Source organism: Haemaphysalis longicornis, unplaced genomic scaffold (assembly GCF_048455015.1).
Source record: "Haemaphysalis longicornis isolate Haplotype H1 unplaced genomic scaffold, Haemaphysalis longicornis Haplotype H1 scaffold_10, whole genome shotgun sequence".
Taxonomy (NCBI): domain Eukaryota; kingdom Metazoa; phylum Arthropoda; class Arachnida; order Ixodida; family Ixodidae; genus Haemaphysalis; species Haemaphysalis longicornis.
In genome coordinates, this window is record NW_027526204.1 from 81,329,468 (window position 1) to 81,352,767 (window position 23,300).

The 23,300-nt window shown below is 50.2% G+C and overlaps 2 protein-coding genes across 2 annotated transcripts; both read right to left on the minus strand.

Annotated features, from left to right (window-relative positions):
* Positions 1–4,401: 4,401 nt before the first annotated feature.
* LOC144159919 (solute carrier family 22 member 13-like) lies at positions 4,402–5,370 on the minus strand. Its single transcript, XM_077691573.1, has one exon. The coding sequence runs from the start codon at positions 5,368–5,370 to the stop codon at positions 4,402–4,404; it is 969 nt and encodes a 322-aa protein (XP_077547699.1).
* Positions 5,371–21,230: 15,860 nt separating this feature from the next.
* On the minus strand, positions 21,231–22,868 carry LOC144159920 (beta-alanine transporter-like). Its single transcript, XM_077691574.1, has one exon. It carries the CDS (start codon positions 22,866–22,868, stop codon positions 21,231–21,233), a length of 1,638 nt encoding a protein of 545 aa, XP_077547700.1.
* Between the last annotated feature and the right edge of the window lie 432 nt (positions 22,869–23,300).

The following is a 23,300-nucleotide window of genomic DNA, read 5'->3' on the forward strand; positions in this document are numbered from 1 at the left end:
GGTTTCATGTACGAAATTCAACGCACAGGAGTTGGGGACTGACATGCGCACTAAAAGTGTAATATTAGCTACTGAAATGTTGCAATCTACAGCTTAATACAGCTTAATGTAACCTCCCATGTCCGGGATGCCGCGAGCCTGCTCGTTTCACCAGGGCGAGTTGCCGCGCCGGCGCCCAGCGGGTCAGAGCTGACTACTCAGTGGTGGTAAAGTGAATGATGTTGGGCGATGCGGGATGCTAGGGAAAACTCGGCGGTGAGGTCAACGTCAGATGCTTCGCAGTTATGGGGGAAAAAAGGTTTAGAATAAAATAGACGGTATCCCGCCCTGCGAAAGGAGATGTGCAGCGAAGCTGTTGTAACAAATCCACTACATATATGCTGAGGGGGAGTGTCATTGCTGGGGCTGACGTATGCGCTCGGGGTCTTGTGCGAGAACTGCTGGGTCCTGCGTAGCCTGACGCATGCGCTAGCCCACGAATGACGTCAACCCCCACCCCCCTTTCGAGAGCAGCTGCAAACCTAATCTTTAGCAGAACACATGGCGAGGGGGGGGGGGGAGTCCCATTGCTCGCCGGCGCCCATCATGCAGTTTCTATGATTGTTTTGTGTGTTTTTTTCTTTACACACATACTGAGCTCTACGGGGTATGCCTGTTAGCCTCACGCATGCTCCCAGCGCCTTGGGCGAGTACTTCTGGGTCTTGGCTAGGTTTTTTTTTTTTTTTGCTTACGACACAAAATTTTCCCACTAACGATAAGCTAACACATTCGCTGTAAAAAAGGGTTGTCAGTTGGCGTAGCGCTTTTTTGTGATTGTAAATGGTAGTGCCGAAATTTTCTTATACTTGATAGCTTAGACGGTCGCACAATCTTTTTCGCCTCATTCGTGAATCACCTGATGAAGCGGGCTCATTAAACTTCAAGTGCGGGTAAGCTAAACCAGACCAGGTGCAGGAGCGATCCGAGCGCCCTTCCGCTTTTCGCGTTCCTGCACCCGGAGCTGTAATGCGAAACAATGCAGAGCTGAGCGAAGGTACACAACACTTGTGAGGTCACGCGTGTTGGGCCTGTAGTTGCACACGCTTTTATCGCTTGGTATTGGTGTTAAGCCGCGCAATGCTGAAGATCCTTGTGTACATTTCCTCCGCACTACTACACACACAGAATAGTCTTTCTTGCCTTCCGCTTAGTGATATATTTTCTTGCATCACTCAGGCTACGCCCAAGAACGACAGTATCGATGCTGAACGGACAGCGACTCGTGTATTTTTAAATGCATAGCATTTTAGTAACTCACAATGTCACGCGGCGTTCGGCCTAGTCCGCAGCCAGGCCACTACACTATAAAAGAAACAACAGTTTCCGGCGCCCGGATTCGAACCCATGACGCCGCGGGCGGAACGGCAAGTGCCGGGCGCACTACCGATTGAGCCACGCAACCAACACGGATTTCGATGCACCGATAGCGCCTTATATCCTTCACTCATTTATGGTTTGTTTCGAAAGCGCCATAAGTTGTCACGCGCCTCCGCAAGATGGCGACACAGGTTCCGCGATCGAGACTATGATCGAGAGACCCGCCATAAGTTGTCACGCGCCTCCGCAAGATGGCGACACAGGTCCCGCGATCGAGACTATGATCGAGAGACCAGCAGCGCTGGTCGCGTCTCGTGCTGCCGGGACGCCCCGCTGTAGCCCACCGCAAATTTGATGACGTGCAGCGTGTAACAAGAAAACCAACAACCAATACGTAATCCATACGACTTGCCGGCGCACCCCCTCGGAAATGCTGTGCATTTGATCGTGCCCCTCGCGAGGGGGATGCTTTTTTTCCTCACTTAGTGTCTTTGTCGTCACTGCAATGGTTTATAAGCATATTAAGTAAACAAAATCAGTGAAACGGCTCGCGCCATGTTCGAAATATTCCCAGTAATGCACTACTTGTGCCGCGCGGAGTAACGAATAAATGGAGAGAAAAAATGGAAGCTAAAACGTCGTTAGAGATGTACAGGGCTGAGAAATTGAACATCAGAAAGGAAAATTTCTACGATAATTCCCAGGGCAGTGCTTTGCTTTTTCAGACTAGAGCAGGTTGCTTGCGGACTAAGAGCTTTGTGGGGAAGTATATATTTACAAAATGATGGGGTATGCGCGGTGTGCGGAAAAGAAACAGAAATTATGCGGAACATAGTGTTAGAATGTGAGGGTATCCATCTAAATCTACATGAGAGAAATAATCGGCTTCCAGAAGCCCTATAGGATTTAAGGGTAGCGCAGAGGAAGTTAACTTCAAGGCAGTGGAGGCGTCGAAAAGGAGATTAGAATGCTGGTGTACGAAAAGCAGAGAGGGGAATATTATTGTGCTTTTATGCCGCGATCAGCTGACGTCTACGAGCTTGCGGTTTCATGTACGAAATTCAACGCACAGGAGTTGGGGACTGACATGCGCACTAAAAGTGTTTAAGGTTGCGGGACAGTAATGGTGCGGCGTACTATTCCGAGAACGTGTTTCAAGCGATCGGAACAAGTAAACGCAGCGTTAAGTTGGGCGCGCGCAGACATGGTTAGCGACTTTCTCGCTCAGCAAGCCAACCTTTGCTGCTGCGCGCCAGCGGCATAAACCACGAAAAAAATTGGCCACGTACCTGCCCCTCTCATTGCAGATGTCGTTAAAAGACGATAGTCTTTGTAGACATTTGTCAAGGAAATGCCCCCCTTTGCTTTCCCGCTCACCTCACATGCTGTTCCTCTTCCGCCGCGCTCATCCCAAGTTAAACACACTGAAGGTTTGCTCAAGGCGATTTCAATTTACCGCGTTCCACTGCTACAGGCCGGGTTCTTCGATGCCAGCGCTGCAGTGCGGCGGAGACGCGCGTGAATCGTGGTGGCCGACTTCAAGGTTTATAGAACCGCGTTGCCGTGCTCCATGTGCGTTCCAAGCAGAACGTGGAACATAGCTAGTGGAACCTTTCCTTGCTTTTGCCGCGTGATTTCTCATACGCTGCCAGGAAGTGGCGCGGGCAACAGCGGGCGGAAGTTTTCTGCAGTAGATGCAGAATATCATTTGATATCGAAAAGCCAAGCATCCATTAATTTTTAATAAAGGAACACTGTAAATATCCCTTGTGTACTAGTTTCCTGTCTTATATTTGCGTAATGTCCTGTTCTTGTTCAAAAAAGTTGACAAGTATGAACATATAAACCGGTTTTACACGTTTACATTTGGCTGTGATTATATAAGAATCTAGCGCAGTATCTATTTTACTTTGGACGGGTGGCTCAATCGAGCCACAAACAGACAGACATAGACATACAGACAGACAGACCAACATTTCTGGGTATAAGTAGTCCAAGAAAGACTATTGTCTTTAGTAAGTTAAGAGTACCGACACTTGTTGCACGCGGGTGAACCGGGGCAGCCATTTTGTTCCCGGGCAGTGTTGTTGGTTCTCCGTCCCCAACTGCCGCCGTTTTTGACGGGCGGTCGGGGAGGACAATGACGGTGTTTGGAAACTGTGGGTTAGTGTATGGTCAGTTTGTGCAAGTGCACGGTGATGCGCATTAGCTCTACACTTATTTTTTTATTTTTGAGGAGTGCACGATGTCCGCGAATTCCACTAACTTTCTCTTAAACTAGTCAGGATCACAGAGAATATGTGTCAATGAGCCAACGCCAAGACACGAATTTCCAAACGCTTCGCTGCGCAGCAACCCGTGTGTCTTCGCGTGATACAGAACGTTAATTAGTCATAGTTGAAATATAAATCCCGAAAACGAACAACCCTAAATATAAGGTACTCTTTAGTACTAAAGGTTGCTTCCCCGCAAGAATACCCTGTGTGCAGCGGTGCGCCCTTTACAGGCCGCTTGCTTCATAGTACTAGCGTTATTTCTGTGACGGATATGACGTCAGTGAGATCTGTGTATCAGAAAATACAACACTTTCGACTTAAACGAAATATCAAAAACCGTTTCTCCACTCCCCGAAACATGGCAAGATTTGCCAAAGTGTAGGGTACGCTTTTGCAGTTCTGTATGGTGTAAGGATCGTAAAAACTGACTCTGGCGCGGACACTGAAATTGAACAGTGGCTAAGAATGGCTTCAGAAAGCTCCAGCTGTTTTGAGAAGTGTGTGACGATGCGATATGCAGCGAAGAAGCTGCCATGATGCATTAAAAAGCATGCGAGACCATCGAAAAAGGAATTCCATCATGGTATAATTTATGCATGGAGCACTCATTTTGCCTGCTTGAGCAGGCTTATGTGAGGTATATGCTGGCTATGCACTTCAATAGGGTAACGATTCACAATAAAGTTTCAAGCAATGTGAAAGTTTCTCCACAAACAACGCTGCATCAACGCTTTGGACGGGCCCTTCGGACCTAACTTAATGTCGCTTTCAGGGGCGCTGAAAGTCAATTTTGGAAGCCCGCGGACTGGGGCTCACAGGAAAGCGCTCGACGGGTTCGTCAGGAAGCCACAGCAGGAGTATGACACTGGCAAAAACCGCGAGCGCCACCAGCGCCAGACCGAGGTCTTCGGAGCGCTGTTCCCGGAGCAATTCCAGCGCCGACGCGCACACGGCGCCAACGCGACCGCTGGCGTATCCGGCGCCCACGACGACGCTGCGGATTCCCGTATAAAACGAATCGGTTATGTACAGGAACGTGGCCGCCAGCGTGACGAAGGCGCACTCCCTGGACTTGATGACGACCACCGCCACGACAGCCGGCAGCTGCTCGTAGACCAAAGCGCTGTACACGCAGCACAGGATTCCCTGCAGCGGCAGCGTCAGCAGCAGCAGTTGCTTCCGCGCCACCACGTTTAGCGCCAGATACATGACCACGTGGCCGGGCAGGGAAAGGGCGGTGGACAGTGTTCTCGCCGAGGAATCGCGCATCGCCGGGGCCCAGGAGAAGGCGTAGAAGACCAGCGTGGTGGTGAAGTACAGGACGCAGGCGACCAGCGCCCGCTTCCGCGTGTAGACGCAGCGAAACTGGGCGGCCGGAGACAGCGGCATCCTGGACGGCGACCGCCCGCCTTTTGGACCCCTCAACGATCGCAGCAGGCGCCTCGTCGAGCGCTCCGTCTCCTCCGCAGGCAGGCCGTTCATGCGCGCCGCCGCCACCATGACGCGCCCGGCTTCCCCGAAGCGGTACTTGGTGAGCAACCACTGCGGAGACTCCGGAATGAGGAGCAGCGCCGGCAGGAGGACGAACGTCGGGGACAGCGCGATGATCTGGAGCGCGAACCAGCCGAGGCTCTGGCGCACCAGGGCCAGCAGGAAGGCCTCGCTGAGAAAGTTGCCCGCGCCGGACGCGATGCTCACGAAGAGCACCGTCCGCTCCGGCGGGGTAACCTCGTACATCATGATGAGAGAGAGAGAGAACAAGACTTTATTATTACTATCCGGCATGTGAGGGAGTGGGTCATGCCGCGCAGGGCTTCGCCACCCCTCTGTCTCGCTAGACCTCTATGTTGCCTGACTCATCATTGGCTACTAGGAGGAGTCTCCGTTCGCCTCTGTCGGGCCAGCGCAGCATCGAGCCGCTGGATAGCTTGGAGTTGCATCGCCTGATGGGGCGACGTGACGCACTGTTCAATGTCCGGTGGAAACGAGTCCCAGGTATTCCCCTGCACGGGAACACCACATGATGAAGACGACCACGAAGATGGTGCTGACGCAGCCGGAGGCGACGAAGCGCGCGGCCAGGAACAAGGAGTACGTGTCGGCGAAGCAGCAGCCCAGGCAGCTCACGCACAGCGACAGCACAGCGGCGGCGATGACGGGTTGGCGTCCCATGGCGTCGGCCACGTAGCCCATGGCGGGGACGATGAGCAATGCGCCGCTCATGAAGACGCCGTTCCCCAGGCCGGCTAAGCGGCCACGGTAGCACACCAGGTTCCAGTGGCGGCGCACCGTCTGGTGAGCCCGCTCGGCGTCGTAGTCCCACTCGTCGCACTCGGCGACGGCGCGCTTCTCCGAGTCATTGAACGGCACCACGCCCGGGCGCGCGTAGACGAGGCACTGGCTGTACTGGCCGTCTCGGTCCATGGGGATGCCGACGTTCTTCCAGGCCTGCACGGAGAGGTTGGCGAATCTGGCCGGTGGTTTGCACCAGTGATCCACGGGCCCGGAGATGACGGAGAACACTTGGCTGTGGCACATGAGCACCGCGAGTCCGGCGATGGCCACGCACAGGATGAACCGTTGGAAGTTGCCGTAGCCGTAGGGCCACTGCTCCCTCTCCTGGCCGTCACTGGCGGGGCTAACGGCGGCGCTCTGGGTGGCTGGTGGGACGCTGCTTGCGGTCGCCAGGGCGGGGAGGCCGCCGGTTTGTCTTTTCCCGCTGCAGGAGTAAAGCTAAAGCGAGATATAGGCGAGGTTTGAGCGCTCAGGCTAGCAGAGAAGACTTTGACGCGATAAAATCCGAGGCTGTGAATGGCTCGTGCCACGCGGCGCGCTCATGTATTCATTCTTCTTTCTTTCCTTCGTCGTGAGAGACGCGTGGGGACGGGTGCGTGCACACCCAAAGCTGTTGTAGGCCACGTTTGAACAAATAGGTTGTTATATTTACGCGTCCCTGGGATAAAATATTGGGAATGTGAAAAAAAAAGAACGGGGAAAAGGAAACTATTCTTTTATGCTGACTATTTCTAGGTCACCGTACTCGGCGATAATTGCTCTTCAACTCGTTTTGAAAGCACGCTGATTCGATTCCCGGCCGCGGCAGCCGCTTTTCTGGTGGAGTGAAAAGCGAAAACGCTCGTGTGTACGAGATTTCGGCGCACGTTAAACATCCCCAGGTGGTCGAAATTAATCAGGCGCCCTCCACTACGGCACGCCTCATCGCCTGTGTAGCGTCGGTGCGTTAAACTTCACAATCAATCAATCAATCAATCAATCAATCAATCAATCAATCAATCAATCAATCAATCAATCAATCAATCAATCAATCAATCAATCAATCAATCAATCAATCAATCAATCAATCAATCAATCAATCAATCAATCAACCAATCAACTTGTTCTGAAGGTTAATCGTTCATAAAATTAAAGGAAGAAGTGGGGAGGCTTCAGGTATAACATGCTTTTAGCAGTACTCTACTGATCCATTTCTAAGTTCGCGTGGTTGGGCACTTTTGGCTCAGAATTGAAAAATATTACACACCTGTCAGTACAACGGATTATCGTAGGTGAGAACCACAGCTGCTTCTTATTTACCTATCTAATAAATATGGCCTATTTACAAAGTTACGAGTTACTGGAAATTGCCCAGTTCGAAAGACAATTTAAACATGTACCGGACGAAACAATAAAAAACAAACCGACAAACCTTTAACTGGGTAAACAGAGAGGGATACAACCAGGTCTAAGACCATTCATCCTGTATTGACTATCTTAAAAAAATTGCGTGAAGGTACGCAGAATTCCAGTGGTCTGAGCAATTGAAGATCAATAGAATGAAAGAGAAATTAAAGGACAACAACATGTTACGATCTGAGTCCTTTTAAGCATGGTCTAGATTGATGCACTTGTCGTTTTAAGAAGCATTCTTGGGCGTGTACCCCAGTGCCCTAACCGTGTAATGCCTTCAATTTGCCCAAAAATACACAATTAGGAAAGTTAATTAATGTAATCGTTATAATAGCGTAAAAAATAATTGGTCTTAACAAATTTTGATAATTAGAACGTAAAAATATTAAAGAATCAGTAATACAATGAACCCGCGAAACCAAAAATATGTATCTTATACACCACCCTCAAACAAAGAAGTCAATATTAAAAAGAAAAGCTCTGACGAAGCACTGGCCGTGGAACACTCTGCATTTGCAGAAAAAATATATACTTTCGGAAGTTAACATATTTATTCGTTGTGATAGGGTAAGCGGACATAATTGGTCAATGGGAACTAAAAAAACTTAAATATTGACAGAAATTAAAGCATTAAAAATGGTAAATATGAACTAAAGAGATCAAAAATATCACTTTTGTACACCGTCCTCATACAATGAAGACGAAAATAGAAAAATCCTCGAAAAATAAAAAAAAACCACCGAAACACGGACAAAAAAGCCGTGAAAAAATTTAGGGATGCTTGTACTCACGCGCAAGACTTGAATGGCGAAGCTGTTGTTGGTGAGCATTGCCGCACACATAGCGAAGTTTCAGTATCATTGTTTATTTGCATAGTTGCGGTGCGTCATATGCATCGAAGAGGTCATCTTCTGCTTCGGGGTGAGTGGTGGATGCAAAGTCATCCTCAGCATTGTAGACTGCCACCAGCGCTTCGTCATCGACACGAGGCAGCGGTGGCGTGATCTGCAAGTCGTCTCGGGAAGGAGTGGAACACTCGTAGCCATGCCTTCAGTTACCTATAATGGCTCCTAGAGAATGCGGCAACCCTGGTGACTTCTCCCTAGAAGGTTGCGGTTTTACCTGTAGCAGTAGCGCTCGAGGTTTCTTTTTTTTTGTCGCTGAAGCCACTGAGCGAGCTGGGGACTAGGCGGTTGTTTTTGTTGTTGTTGTTGTTCCTTTGTTTGTTGCGCATACGCACTTGGGGGATTGGACAGGATCGGGAGCTTTATTGGGGCTAATGTGCCCGATTTAGGAAACTAAGATTTTTCCGCGCGGCACGTGCTCACGAGCGCTGGGAATTTTCTCGCTCCTCGAGGTTTTTGCCAGTTTTTTTTTCTTTTTATGCTAAAGCCACTGCGCGTGCTGGGATCACAGTTTCGTCTTAACTCTGAAGAATTGCGGACGTGCCCCTTCTTATCTTTCCTCGAGACTCAAACAGCACCTCCAACATCTCTCAACGGAGGCCGATACATTTAATGAAGAGGCTGCTGCAAGCGTGAACCATCTTCTCCTGCGGTCTGCGCTTGAGTATGTGCGACAAATGTGCAAGGCAGTAATGTGCTTACTTAAAATTGTCTCTTCATGCAAGCAAAGGAGCTATCTCTGAGCTATCTTCTTTGTGAAAGAAAGCGTTATGAGAAAAAGTGTTTTCTAAAAAATGGTGTTAGCCTTTTTAAAAGCAGCTTCAACAGCTGCCGTCGCCTGCCAGCGGTAACGAAATCCAAAAAATTCAAAACGATGAGTAACACGATGTTTTGCCTTTTGCCACTGTTTTAATGAACTTCGTCTTCTTAAGAACTTCGCCACCAAGACTGCACAAAAAATAGTCCTATTTTATAGTTCAGCTACGTTGCCGCGTCAACACTCTGGTGCGAAGGGTTTCGTTGGTTTCAATTGGTGCTCATTGCGTTCGAGAGTAGGCATATTTGAGGCATTCGTAATGGCGAATGAGTTGTGCGGAACTCCTTATGCCAAAAATGACATTAAAGCGAATGGCATTAGACTTTTGCATGTGGCAGCGAATTAATGGCATTAAAACCTAAGGCATTAAGCACTTAATGTCGTTTTTATTGTATTTGTGGCACGGGTATGACACTGACGCGCTGGCGACTTCTTGTTGGCGTGGTGTTGACGTTGCTGTCGACTGCTTGCAGGCACAGTGCCGAATTAGTGGACTCTAAGCCTGGGTCAAACACGCCTCTTACGACACATGCACGAGCCAAGCAAGCTCCAAAGTTTGGGCAAAGCGTTTGAGCGTCTCCGATGACGCAGAGGGCCTTCAGCCACTGCGTACGCTTCGAATAGTGGTTGTTACGATCTAAGCCGTGCTGGCAGGCTTACCTGACACATTCTACTGCCGTCAACATGGCAGTAGCGCAGTATGCCAATTCCTGAAATATTGAGAATCCCCAGCCAATGATAACATTGGATGCCAAGCATGGTGTTTTCACAGAACTGAAACCGAAACTGGTTTGAATTCCAATCTTGGACATCGTCCAATCACGTCGCATCTCGAATGTGCGTCACTGCTGTTAGTTGTCACGGCCGCCGCAAATGTCATATCGTATTTTTCTTCTTTCAGGATTTATGAAATAAGTACTGCTTTATCAACCGGATAAACGATGAGAAGTGTTTTTATTAGAGGCAGTGTACGCCATGCAAACAAAAACAAAAAAGTTTGACAAATTTAGTGTCCTTTTAATTAAGCAAGCTCCAGTAATTCTATTTCACCACTAGCCCTTTTTAATTAAACAATTGTAGTGTGGAAAAGTATATGGGGCTGCGGTACCAGTTTTCATGCTTTTAGCATTTTCTTTTAATAATTGGTAATGTCTAGACTGGCCATTATTATCAAATAATGTACGATTGAGCAGTATATCTGTATTCAGTGTTGTAATGTACTAATAGAAGTATATTAGTTTCCACACTTTAGCTTCCACTATGCTGCCATAGTAGTACCAAGACGGATGTTCAACGTGTTCCCTGTAAATTGCCATGGCGCCGTATTGTATTTGAATTGCTTTGCTCTTATGAGATCTGCCCCGTTGGATTGCAAGCACCTGTTTGAGTAGTCTGGAATTTTACCAGAACCCTCTAATTGTGCAGGGAAGTCATTTCAAAGACTACGCCACAATGGCTGCAGTGCATTTTTTATTTGGTATGGTTTGTGATAATTAATGTCTTAAAGGCACACTTCAAGAGCTCGCGAGAACCTTCATTCATGCAGGATTATGAACCCATCAAAATTGTACCTGGAAAGTTTGTATGGGTTGCTTTCATGCTTGAGGCTCAGTGGAGAGTACTTTAGATGTTGTGAGGACATTCTCCAAGTCTTGAAGCTAAGGGAAACAGAGGATACCTTCCACTTCATACACTACTTTCTCAATTTAGAAAAAAAAATTCTTCCTCAAACTAGCACCAAAGAAGCTCCACAAGGCCTTATTTCCCATTATAGCAATAATTTAGCATGTAGCCTTTCTTTATTATCCTGTGATATTTATTTTTTCTTTTCCCACTGAAACGTCACAGCATGTTCAGAGTTCGTAATGGCTAAAAATAAGGATACGGGGGCTTTTTTGTACAGGGAGCAGTGTGCTGTCTGGCGTGAGGCAGTGACTGAGTGCTGTTCTTTTGTTTTCTTCCTAATAATAAGATGCCACATCTCTGTCGTGTTTCTCTGAGGACCTGGGTGTGTACGTAGGAGATGAAAAGAAAGCTTTGGCGTCTTCAAAACTTGGCCAGGGACAGCCGAGTGACACTCAAGAGTCGAAGCACGAGGTCAAGGGAAGTTAGCATAACTGCTCACAGCGAGTTTCGAATGTTGCCTGAAAATAAAGTAAGTGTTTTGAAATGGTTATTTGGGGTCGTTTTTGGTCGTGGTCACTACTTTGAGCGGTTCACAGTCTTTCTACACACCGGTGAGTTTAAAGCGGCGGTCAGAATAACATAGGTGAGGCGCCCAGAGGCGCAGCAGTCACCAGGAAGTGAAGGGGCTCTGCACAGTGAACTGCCATGCTCCCTGCCAGTGCTGTGATTGCTTCTGCGCCTCTCAGAGCCACAAGGAAGATGGCAGCGACCGCAATACTAGCAGAAACAACTGTGGAAACATTACTCGGAACAAGTTTCACCCGTGGGACTTTGGGGCTTTCCCGTTCTTACATGTAACCAGTTCCCACAGGTACGTAGAGTAAACCCAACAGGCCGTTTTTCTGCCTGCTCAAATAGCATATTGTACTTTTAATTGTTCAGGTTTATTCAGGTTTATTCAACAGTTCACGATTTTGGCTGTGCGTTGAAGAGCCTTCTTTTTGCATAAAATCCTGTCAGGCAACGTGCTAAATTTAACAATACACTCAAACCTCGGTATAAAGAAATTGAAGGGGAGCCGCAGTTATTTTGTTATATCCATTATTTCATCATATCAATTATAACAGTTTCCGGCAATGTATGCTGAGTTGTATGCACACCTATAAACATGCAAAGAAGGAAATCGCCTCGCGGCCCACTGTACTGCTACGCAACCAACCATGCGAAGGAAATTGAATAGAAGACAAATAATTTGCTTGCTCAATGCGCACACTGCCTAGTTTATTGTACGCTAGACACAGCTGGAAAAAAGTCAGTGATACTCCTTTGTGTCGGACATCGCAAGCGAAAGACTTCCTTTTCAGCAGTGCTCACCGCTTTGATGCTGTTTTTTCCGTCGCCATGGGCACCAAAGAAACAACGTAGAAGATCAACTGCATCGAGTGCATGCAATGACCACGGCCGCTGGATGAAAATCGCTCTCATTCAGCGGCCGTGCAACGACACTGGCACGTCCAAAGTGTGGGCATGGTAGACCACGGCGTCAGTTTGTCCGGTGACATCAGCGACAATAGCACGTCGGCATCGACGTTGAGAGAGCCATGCCTCTTGCTCCGTCTTGCTGACTGATCGAGGAGGATGGCTCGCTAGGCCTTGCCTGTCGACGCGGGAGTTTTAAAACAGCGGCGCCGAACGAGTGTGGAACTCCGTGGAGCACTTCACGCACCGTGGTGGGGCTTTTGTTGGGAGGGGAGACTAATAGCGTTCGTTATATCCATTGTCAAGTCTATTTTACTTCGTTACGAGGTTTCAAATGCATGGTTCTCTATGGAGATTTCAAGAGAAATTTCATTTACTTCGTAATATCCCGTTATATCATAACGAGTTTTGAGTGTAGAAGGCCCAAATTAATGCGAGAACAGCCCCACCAGGGCCATTTTGCAAATGGCAGTGCGGTCGCTCCTAAGTAAAAACTTTTTACAGTGAAGGGAGCACTATAGATGGTATTCACTGAAAAGTTTAGCTGTCAATTTCTTCGTTTGGAAACGCTGGAAGCGGCCACGGACATGGTCGAAGCGCCACTGATATGGCATGACTTGTGCCACTGCGCCCGCATGCTGCAGGAAAAAAAAAAAAAAACAGCGGCAAGCGTCGTCTGCTCCATTTCAATGGATTCTTAACGGTGGTGTCAGCGGAGATGTTATTAATTGCATTACATTGGAGTCGAGTCATTACTTCGCGTTCGGTGGGGTAGAGTTGGAACGTCCAACACACATCATGTGCACAGCACGGACAAATACTGCAAACACCGCCATCTCGCCGACCCCGACGTAACCTGTGACGGCGCACTCACATGGTTGCCTGCATGCATGCCTCGCCAATGAATACACCCTATAGAGACGCTGACTTTTTCAACAGCTGTGGCATTTTTACGAGAATTGGAGCCACGTTTGTGGTACCCCCCTCAATGTGAACTAACAAGATAAGAAAATGGCAAAAAGTCTATGACAGCCCACCCGTCAGCCCCTGACAAAAATAAAATTGTTTCCAAAGTATCTTTTTCAGCCACTGCTTGCGCTCCGAAGTGACCCTAAACATGTGGGAGCGAATTTTCTTTGTTGTGTGGCTGGTAGTCTTACACAGCGGTACTGAACAGCTAACAATCGCATACGCCAGTGAAAGCACGGTTCAAAAAAAAAATCTTAACACGCAATGGAGCAAACACTTGTGCATGTTTTTCACTCTGAATCTGTAAAGACTTAATGCAACAACCAGAGAACGGAAGAACAAGCAAGCAGGTATAAAGCAGTTGAAAAACAGACAAAGTAGGATGACCAATTTTATATGCGAGGGTCAAAAGAACTGAACAAAGCCGAACAAGCAAAAACAAATTTGGGAAACATAGGCACATCATTTCCACACAAAAAAAATTCGCTAGGTGGATAAAAAGTCCATTTGCAAATATGTCATTATAGAGGCGCTGGAAAAGCACACGCCCTCAGCAAGCGCCTTCCAAACCTCTGAACTTACTGTGCTCACAACCCCTCCCCGCCCTTCTACAAGCAAGTCTCGATCCTTCCTGCTAGTATTGATTTCTCTGAACTTTGTAAATTCCGGAGCACGTGGCACCATTGCTTTGCGCGCACAAGGGCACTATATCTGCGACAGTTATTTCTTCTTGCCGGCATAAAAATGTCCTTTATCTGCGCTCAACTACGTCGAAATAGTTCGGTGCATCGCTACACAACTCCGGTAGCGCGCAACACCATGCCCTCCCGTGTTCAACCTCAAAGAGAGCAAAACGGGCAGTAAAAAGCTATTTACTCGAGAAACTGATTTGATTTGATTGGGGGGTTTAACGCGCCGACGCAACTCGGACGATGAGGCGCGCCGTAGTGGAGGGCTCCGGATTGATTTTGACCACCTGGGGATCTTTAACGTGCGCCGAAATCTCGTACAAACGGGCGTTTTTGCTTTTCGCCTCCACCAGAAAAGCGGCAGCCGCGGCCGGGAATCGAACCCGCGACCTCGTGCTCAGCAGCGCAACGCCTTAGCCACTGAGCCACCGCGGCGGGTTACTCCAGAAACTACCATGCAAACAGCACTGTGTGAAAATAGTCCAAGGTTAAAATTCACCAACTTTTACAAAGCATACAGAAAGCAAAGGTACTAGCGTTAAACAGTGTCGTTTCGATATTACTGGGGATCACAGATTCGCTCAGGGCAGCTCGCACAAGTACTGCATCCGTAATCAGCGAACGCCACCGCTGATACACAAAACAAAATGCACGTTTCTGTACCATAAACTAGGTATGTAATGGTCAACACTGCACTCGATCACTCAATGTACTGAACTTCTTGATATCCTTCCCAGTATGGATGAGCTTGTTCGTCGCTGCTGCTTTCAGAGATTCGGCATTCCCGTGCTACCAGCCTCTGCCCCGGAGTCCGGCAGCCATGCTGTGGCTCATTCTCATCGGAACATACGTACACTGATACATTTTTTGCCCCGGGACTCCTTATTTTCGTTACAATAGTCCACGTTCCATCATCATTGCTGTAAGTCCTGGACCTCTGCGCATGCGCGGCGACAATGCCTCCCGCAGCCGGCGCGGAAGCGCTCACCCTTTCTTCAGCATCGGCACACAGCGGTGGTGCGTCCTTACGAGTACTGAACTTGCGCCACAACGAAGGCAACGTGTAAAGAGAAAGCATCACCAAAATGGCGGTGGTCATCACGTCAGTTTGGTCCGAGGAACAGTACACGCACAATAAACCAGCGAGCTGTAGCGCCCACTGGATAAGGTCGAGGGTCCTGGGGTTGCTTGGCGGGCCGAAGCGGTAACAGACGGCGAAACTTATGGCGGCTGACGCGAGAAGGTAGCAGACGACGAAATGGCCGTGGTTGGTCAGGACGTGTTGCGCGTTCGACCACAGGGATTCGACCCAGGACAGCACGATGGTCCAGCCGAACGCGATTAGCGCGTAACCCGCTGCCCGGCGTGGAAGCAAGCGGCTGGCGAGAAACACCGCGATGAGTAGAAAAGCCAGCACGCCGAAGCCAGTTCCGCAGACGTAGAAGACCGCGGCGCTTCGACAGACGACAGGCGCGCCGAAGAAGGCGGCGACGCCGACGCCGAAGAGGACGAAACGGCGCCGACTCGCGTCGCGAGTGAACGTGAACTCGTACGTCTTCTTCGAAGCAATGCCGACGCAACGGTGCCGTAGGCTGACCTTGCGTTCAATCCTTGAGGCGAGGAGAGAAAAACCGGAGGCGCTGTCGAGATACTTCTGCTGCACTGCTAGTTTGTTCTCCCCGGCGAACAGTTGCAGGTCTTCGGGCAAAACGGTGAACTCGAGCGACGCCGTCTTAAAGAGGTCAAAGTAAGTACTGAGTCCGGGCTCTGGATGCCAGCAGTAGACGTCGATCGTGCCCACGTAGTTGTACAGCTCGGGAGAAGAGTAAATGCGGTTTTCTTCCAGAGGAACTGCCCAGGCCCCGGCGCCACAGGCTAGGCAGCACACGGCGACCATGAAGCGAAGAAAGAGCATATTCTGTCGCTTGTGGGTGCGGTTTTCAGGGTTCACAACACGGCTTAAAGGACTTTCACTACGCCTGGGTCGAGCGACATTTCCGAACACGAAATTATGCCATGCTGACACAAAGCGGGCCTGAAAGAAGCAGGGCAACTGACGGCGGCGCGGCCGACACAATGCAAGTGCTCTAATCTGAGCTGACAGGTTCGTTATCAAAGAAGCAAACACTTGTGCAAAGCAAAAAAGAACAATCACCACAAGCCCAGCTGCTTGTATGGTTGGTGCCGATAGTAGTCTGATGATAGCGTGGGGCACACGTACGGATGGGAGAACGATTTCGTGTGTTGTTTTTTTATTGTGCTTTTATGCCGCGATCAGCTGACGTCTACGAGCTTGCGGTTTCATGTACGAAATTCAACGCACAGGAGTTGGGGACTGACATGCGCACTAAAAGTGCAATGTTAGCTACTGAAATGTTGCCGTCTGCAGCCTAATGTTCGCGGTGGTGGTGGTCAAACATTTCATTTGAGCTTCAGGGGGAAGGGAAGTGGTCAGCCTCCCATGTCCGGGTTGCCGCGAGCCTGCTAGTTTCACCAGGGCGAGTTGCCGCGCCGGCGCCCAGCGGGTCAGAGCTGACTACTCAATGGTGGTTGAGTGAAAGATGTTGGGCGATGCGGGATGCTAGGGAAGACTATGCGGTGAGGTCAACGTCACATGCATCGCAGTTATGGGGAAAAAAAAGGTTTAGAATAAAATAGACGGTATCCCACCCTGCGAAAGGAGATGTGCAGCGAAGCTGTTGTAACAAATCCACTACATATATGCTGAGGGGGAGTGTAATTGCTGGGGCTGACGTATGCGCTCGGGGTCTTGTGCGAGAACTGCTGGGTCCTGCGTAGCCTGACGCATGCGCTAGCCCACGAATGACGTCAACCCCCACCCCCCTTTCGAGAGCAGCTGCAAACCTAATCTTTAGCAGAACACATCGGGGGGGGGGGGGGAGTCCCATTGCTCGCCGGCGCCCATCATGCAGTTTCTATGATTGTTTTGTGTGTATTTTTCTTTACACACATACTGAGCTCTATGGGGTATGCCTGTTAGCCTGACGCATGCTCTCGGCGCCTTGGGCGAGAACTTCTGGGTCTTGGCTAGTTTTTTTTTTTTTTGTTTACGGCACAAACTTTTCCCACCAATGATAAGCTAACTGCTTCGGTTTAAAAAGGTTGTCAGTTGGCGTAGCGCTTTGTTGCGATCGTAAATGGTAGGGCCGAAACTTTCTTACACTTGATAGCTTGGACCGTCAGACAATCTTTTTCGCCTCATTCGCGAATCACCTGATGAAGCGGGCTGATTAAACTTCAAGAGCGGGTAAGCTAAACCAGACCAGGTGCAGGAGCGACCCGAGCGCCTTCCCGCTTTTCGCGTTCCTGCACCGGAAGCTGTAAGGCGAAAAACTGCAGAGCTGAGCGATGCTCAAGGTACACAACACTTGTGAGGTCACGCGTGTTGGGCCTGTAGTTGCACACACTTTGATCGCTTGGTATTGGTGTTAAGCCGCGCCATGCTGAAGAATTCCTTGTGTACATTTCCTCCGCACTACTACACACACAGAATAGTCTCTTTCTTGCCTTCCGCTGAGTGACATATTTTCTTGCATCACTCTTGCATCACCAGGTGTCCGGGGACCCATTCTAGAAATACGTGCAGGTGACTGTGGGCTGCCATGTAGCATTTCAGCTCGTGATGAATGTGCGCAGGTAAGGAGTTAGTTGCGAATTCTCTGAGGGCAGATTGACTATCCGTGCGGATGGTAATTTGGTCAGTTGAATGGGGTTGCAGCATGATCGAATCGGCAATGGCTTGAATTTCAGCAGCTGTAGAAGAAGGTACATTACAGTGTTGACGGATGGTTTCTTCACGTGGACCTACCGTGTGAATTGTAGGGAATGAAAGGGCTCATGCCCTTGCTCGTGCAAATCGAAACCCGAGCGACCCTCAACCCTGGCCCCAGGACTACAGCCCCAAGGAAGAACGCGCCGCCCATCGCAAGGCCCGGAGGCAACAGCTGAAGGACCTTCGCAGATCTCGCCGTAATCTTCCTCCTCCCACTTCTGACCTCACACGCCGCGAAGTCACTTACATCCGCCAGGCTCAGACTCTCTCCCTTACTTGTGACCTCGTTCTTCACTATATCATGACCCGAGATGGCACGCCCCACTGTCAGGTGTGTGGTGCCTATCCCGACGTTAAACACACCTACTGGACTTGTCGTCGCGCCAGGAGATCACCTCACGTTCTTCATCCACACCTTTTACCATCCCACATTCCATACTCATGGGAAAACTGGGCCGCTCCTCCGCCTGATCTTCGCCCCATCCTTTGGCCTCGCCTCGCCCGGCACATTGCCCACGTGCGGGGCCCTGACACCTGCGGAATTCCCACCTGAACGTCTTCCAGGCCCACCAGAACCACATTTTCGGCAGCCCGGACATGGGCCGCTTTAAATAAAGTTTGATCTCTCTCTCTCTCTTGCATCACCAAGAATGACAGTGTCGATGCTGAACGGACAGCGACTCGTGTACTTTTTAAAGTTGCGTGATAGTAATGGTGCGGCGTACTATTCCAAGAACGTACGTGTTTCAAGCGATCGGAACGAGTGAGCGCAGCGTTAAGTTGGCTGCGCCCAGACATGGTCAGCCACTTTCTCGCTCAGCAAGCCTACCCTTGCTGCTGCTCACCCGCGCCATAAACCACAAAAAAAAAAAAAAAAAATTGGCCGCGTATCTCCACCTTTCATTGCAAATGTCGTCAAAAGGCGGTAGTCTTTGTAGACTAATTAACATTGTCAAGGAAATGCCCCCCTTTGCTTTCCCGCTCACCTCTCATGCTGTTCCTGTTCCGTCGCGCTCATCCCCAGGTAAACACGCTAAAGGTTTGCTCAAGGCGATTTCAATTTACCGCGTTCCACTGCTACAGGCCGGGTTCCTCGATGCCAGCGCTGCAGTGCGGCGGAGACGCGCGTGATTCGAGGTGGCCGACTTCAAGGTTTATAGAACCACGTTGCCGTGCTCCAGGTGCGTTCCAAGCAGAACGTGGAACATAGCTAGTGGAACCTTTCGTTGCTGTTGCCGCGGGATTTCTCATACGCTGCCAGGAAGTGGCGTGGGCAACAGCAGGCGGCGGTTTTCTGCAGTAGATGTAGAATATCATTTGATATCGAAAAGCCAAGCATCCATTAATTTTTAAATAAAGGAACACTGTAATTATCCCTTGTGTACTAGTTTCCTGTCTTATATTTGCGTAATGGCCTGTTCTTGTTCAACAAAGTTGACAACTATGAACATATAAACCGGGTTTACACGTTTACATTTGGCTGTGATTATTTAAGAATCTAGCGCAGTATCTATTGTACTTTGGCCGGGTGGCTCAATCGAGCCACAGACAGACAGACATACATACAGACAGACAGACCAAAATTTCTGGGTATAAGTAGTCCAAGAACGACCATCGTCTTTAATAATTCACGAACAAGAGTACCGACACTTGTTGCACACGGGAGAGCCGTGAGCCGGGCCAGCCATTTTGTTGCCAGTTCTCCGTCCCCAACTGCCTCCGTTTTTGACGGGTGGTTGGGGAGGACAATGACGGTGTTTGGAAACTGTGGGTCAGTGTATGGTCAGTTCGCGCAAGTGCACGGTGATGCAGATTAGCTCTACACTTATTTCTTTTTATTTTGAGGAGTGGATGATGTCCGCGATTTCAATTAACGTTCTCTTGAACTAGTCAGGATCACAGAGGAAATGTGTCAGTGAGCCAGCGCCAGGGCACGTATTTCCAAACCCTTCGCTGCACAGCACCCGCGTGTGTTCGCGTGATACAGAACGTTAATTAGTCATAGGCTGCGTCCCGAACCTAAAGAGCCCTAAAACATACCAAATCACAATTTATAACAAGAACTACACGAAAAATTGTGTTCTTCCGCGATAAAAAGAGAATTCAGTTTACGAAAAAAAATTTTGCAGTAATAAAATTACAGTATATAAACCGTATGAGGCTCGAACCAACGCCCCCAGAACTCTACTCGAGGCCACACAGAGCGAAGAGCGGGGAATATTTTAGCAGGAGCTCAATAGAATAGCACGCGCATTGACATCAGACATGTCACGTGGGGCGCTGTGCAGCGAACTGTTCGGAAACACGCCGCCGGGGCAGCGATACAAATACCTCTTTCGTGAATTTGTTGTTCGGAATCTGTTCTTTATGGACCTTAGCATGCATAAGAATGATTCGATTGCTGGAAAGCATATTTCAGCAAATGTTATCTAGGTTTGTGCCTAAAATGCTGAATCTGAATATTACGGATACATATAATCCCGTGGAGCGTTGAGCGGCCCCCACTTTGCAAAAAAAAAAAAAAAAAAAAAAAAAAACGCTCATAGGCATCGGTAAAACACGAAAGTGAAATGTGCAGCGAAATGTGCAGGTGAGCATGATTTACAGGTCGGCGGCTGTCTTGTGGGTGTGCTTGGAGAGCGGCGTCCTGGTGGCGGGTCGCTTCGGCAATGGTATACTGGCGTCATTTCCGTCACGTATATTACGCCACTGAAATCTTGCTGCATTCCGGCATAAACATTTCGCGTTGAAATATAAAACGCGAAAACGAACAACCCTAAGTATAAGGTACTGATGATGATGATGACGATTGCTGTTGGTTTCCCCTTTGAAGCGGGGAGAAGACATGCCATCTTACCAAAAAGGACTAATATAACCATGTTTTACACTCTTGGTTTAATACTAGCGCTGTTTAGGGCAGGCACTAAAGTTTATTAGGCCCGAAATACTTTCTTTTTCCTGTTACAGGTGGTAACTGTCCTAGGCAATATTCCCCTCTCTGCTTTTCGTCTACCAGCATTTTAATCATCTTTTCGTCCCCTCGACTTTTTAGTACTAAAGATTGCTTCCCCGCAAGAGACCCTGTGTGCAGGGGTGCGCCCTTTACAGGCCTCTTGCTTCGTTGTACTAGCGTCATTTCTGGGACGGATATGACGTCAGAATAAAGCACTTTCGTGTTAAACGAAATATCAAAAACCGTTTCTCCACTCCCTGAAACATGGCAAGATTTTCCAAAGTGTAGGGTACGCTTGTGGAGCTCTGTATCGTGTAACGATCGTAAAAACTGACTGTGGCGCGGACATTGAAATTGAACAGTGGCTAAGAATGGCTTCAGAAAGCTCCATCTGTGTTGAGAAGTGTGTGACGATGCGATATGCAGCGAAGAAGCTGCCATGATGAATTAGAAAGCATGTCAGACCAACGAAAAACGAATTCCATCATGGTATAATTTATGCCTGGAGCACTCATTTTGCCTACTTGAGCAGGCTTATGTGAAGTACATGCTGGCTGTGCACTTAAGTAGGGTAACGATTCACAATAAAGTTTAAAGTCATGCGAAAAAGTTTGCTGCCCACAAACAACGCTGCATCAACGTTTTGGACGGGTCCTTCGGACCTAACTTAATGTCCCTTTCAGGGGCGCTGAATGTCAGTTCCGGAAGCCCGCGGACTGGGGCTCACAGGAAAGCGCTCAACGGGTTCGTCAGGAAGCCACAGCAGGAGTATGACACTGACAAAAACCGCGAGCGCCACCAGTGCAAGACCGAGGTCTTCCGAGCGCTTTTCCCGGAGCAATTCCAGCGCCGACGCGCACACGGCGCCAACGCGACCGCTGGCGTATCCGGCGCCCACGACGACGCTGCGGATTCCCGTATGAAACGAATCGGTTATGTACAGGAACATGGCCGCCAGCGTGACGAAGGCGCACTCCCTTGCCGTTATGACGACCACCGCCACGACGGCCGGTAGCTGCTCGTAGACCAAAGCGCTGTACACGCAACACAGGATTCCCTGCAGCGGCAGCGTCAGCAGCAGCAGTTGCTTTCGCGCCACCACGTTTAGCGCCAGATACATGACCACGTGGCCGGGCGCGGACAGGGCGGTGGACAGTGTTCTCGCCGAGGAATCGCGCATCGCTGGGGCCCAGGTGAAGGCGTAGAAGACCAGCGTGTTGGTGAAGTACAGGACGCAGGCGACCAGAGCCCGCTTCCGTGTGTAGACGCAGCGAAACTGGGCGGCCGGAGACAGCGGAATTCTGGACGGCGACCGCCCGCCTTTTGGACCCCTCAACGATCGCAGCAGGCGCCTCGTCGAGCGCTCCGTCTCCTCTGCAGGCAGGCCGTTCATGCGCGCCGCTGCCACCATGACGCGCCCGGCTTCCCGGAAGCGGTACTTGGTGAGCAACCACTGTGGAGACTCCGGAATGAGGAGCAGCGCCGGCAGGAGGACGAACGTCGGGGACAGCGCGATGATCTGGAGCGCGAACCAGCCGAGGCTCTGGCGCACCAGGGCCAGCAGGAAGGCCTCGCTGAGGAAGTTTCCCGCGCCGGACGCGATGCTCACGAAGAGCACCGTCCGCTCCGGCGGGGTCACCTCGTACATCATGATGAAGACGACCACGAAGATGGTGCTTACGCAGCCGGAGGCGACGAAGCGCGCGGCCAGGAACAAGGAGTACGTGTCGGCGAAACAGCAGCCCAGGCAGCTCACGCACAGCGACAGCACAGCGGCGGCGATGACGGGTTGGCGTCCCATGGCGTCGGCCACGTAGCCCATGGCGGGGACGACGAGCAATGCGCCGCTCATGAAGACGCCGTTCCCCAAGCCGACAAAGCGGCCCCGGTAGCACACCAGGTTCCAGTGGCGGCGCACCGTCCGGTGGGCCCGCTCGGCGTCGTAGTCCCACTCGTCGCACTCGGCGACGGCGCGCTTCTCCGAGTCGTTGAATGGCACCACGCCCGGGCGCGCGTAGACGAGGCACTGGCTGTACTTGCCGTCTCGGTCCATGGGGATGCCGATGTTCTTCCAGGCCTGCACGGAGAGGTTGGCGAATCTGGCCGGTGGTTTGCACCAGTGGTCCACGGGTCCGGAGATGACGGAGAACACTTGGCTGTGGCACAGGAGCACCGCGAGTCCGGTGATGGCCACGCACAGGATGAACCGTTGGAAGTTGCCGTAGCCGTAGGGCCACTGCTCCCTCTCCTGACCGTCACTTGCGGGGCTGACGGCGGCGCTCTGGGTGGCTGGTGGGACGCTGCTTGCGGTCGCCATGGCGGGGAGGCCGCCGGTTAGTCTTTTCCCGCTGCAGGAGTAACGCTAAAGCGAGGTATAGGCGAGGGTTGAGCGGTCAGACTGGCAGAGGAGACGTTGACGCGATAGAATCAGAGGCTGTGAATGGCTCGTGCCACCCGGCGCGCTCATGTATTCTTCTTTCTTTCCTTCGTCAGGAGAGACGCGTGGGGACGGGTCCGTGCGCACTCAAAGCTCTTGTAGGCCACGTATGGATAAATGGGCTGTTACATTTACGCGTCCCTGGGAGAAAACATTGGGGATGTGAAAAAAAGGGGGGGATAGGAAACTATTCTTTTTTGCTGACTATTTCTAGGTCCCCGTACTCGGCGACCATTGATCTTCAACTCGTTTTGAAATGACGTGGATTCGATTCCCGGCCGCGGCAGCCGCTTGTCTGATGGAGTGGAAAGC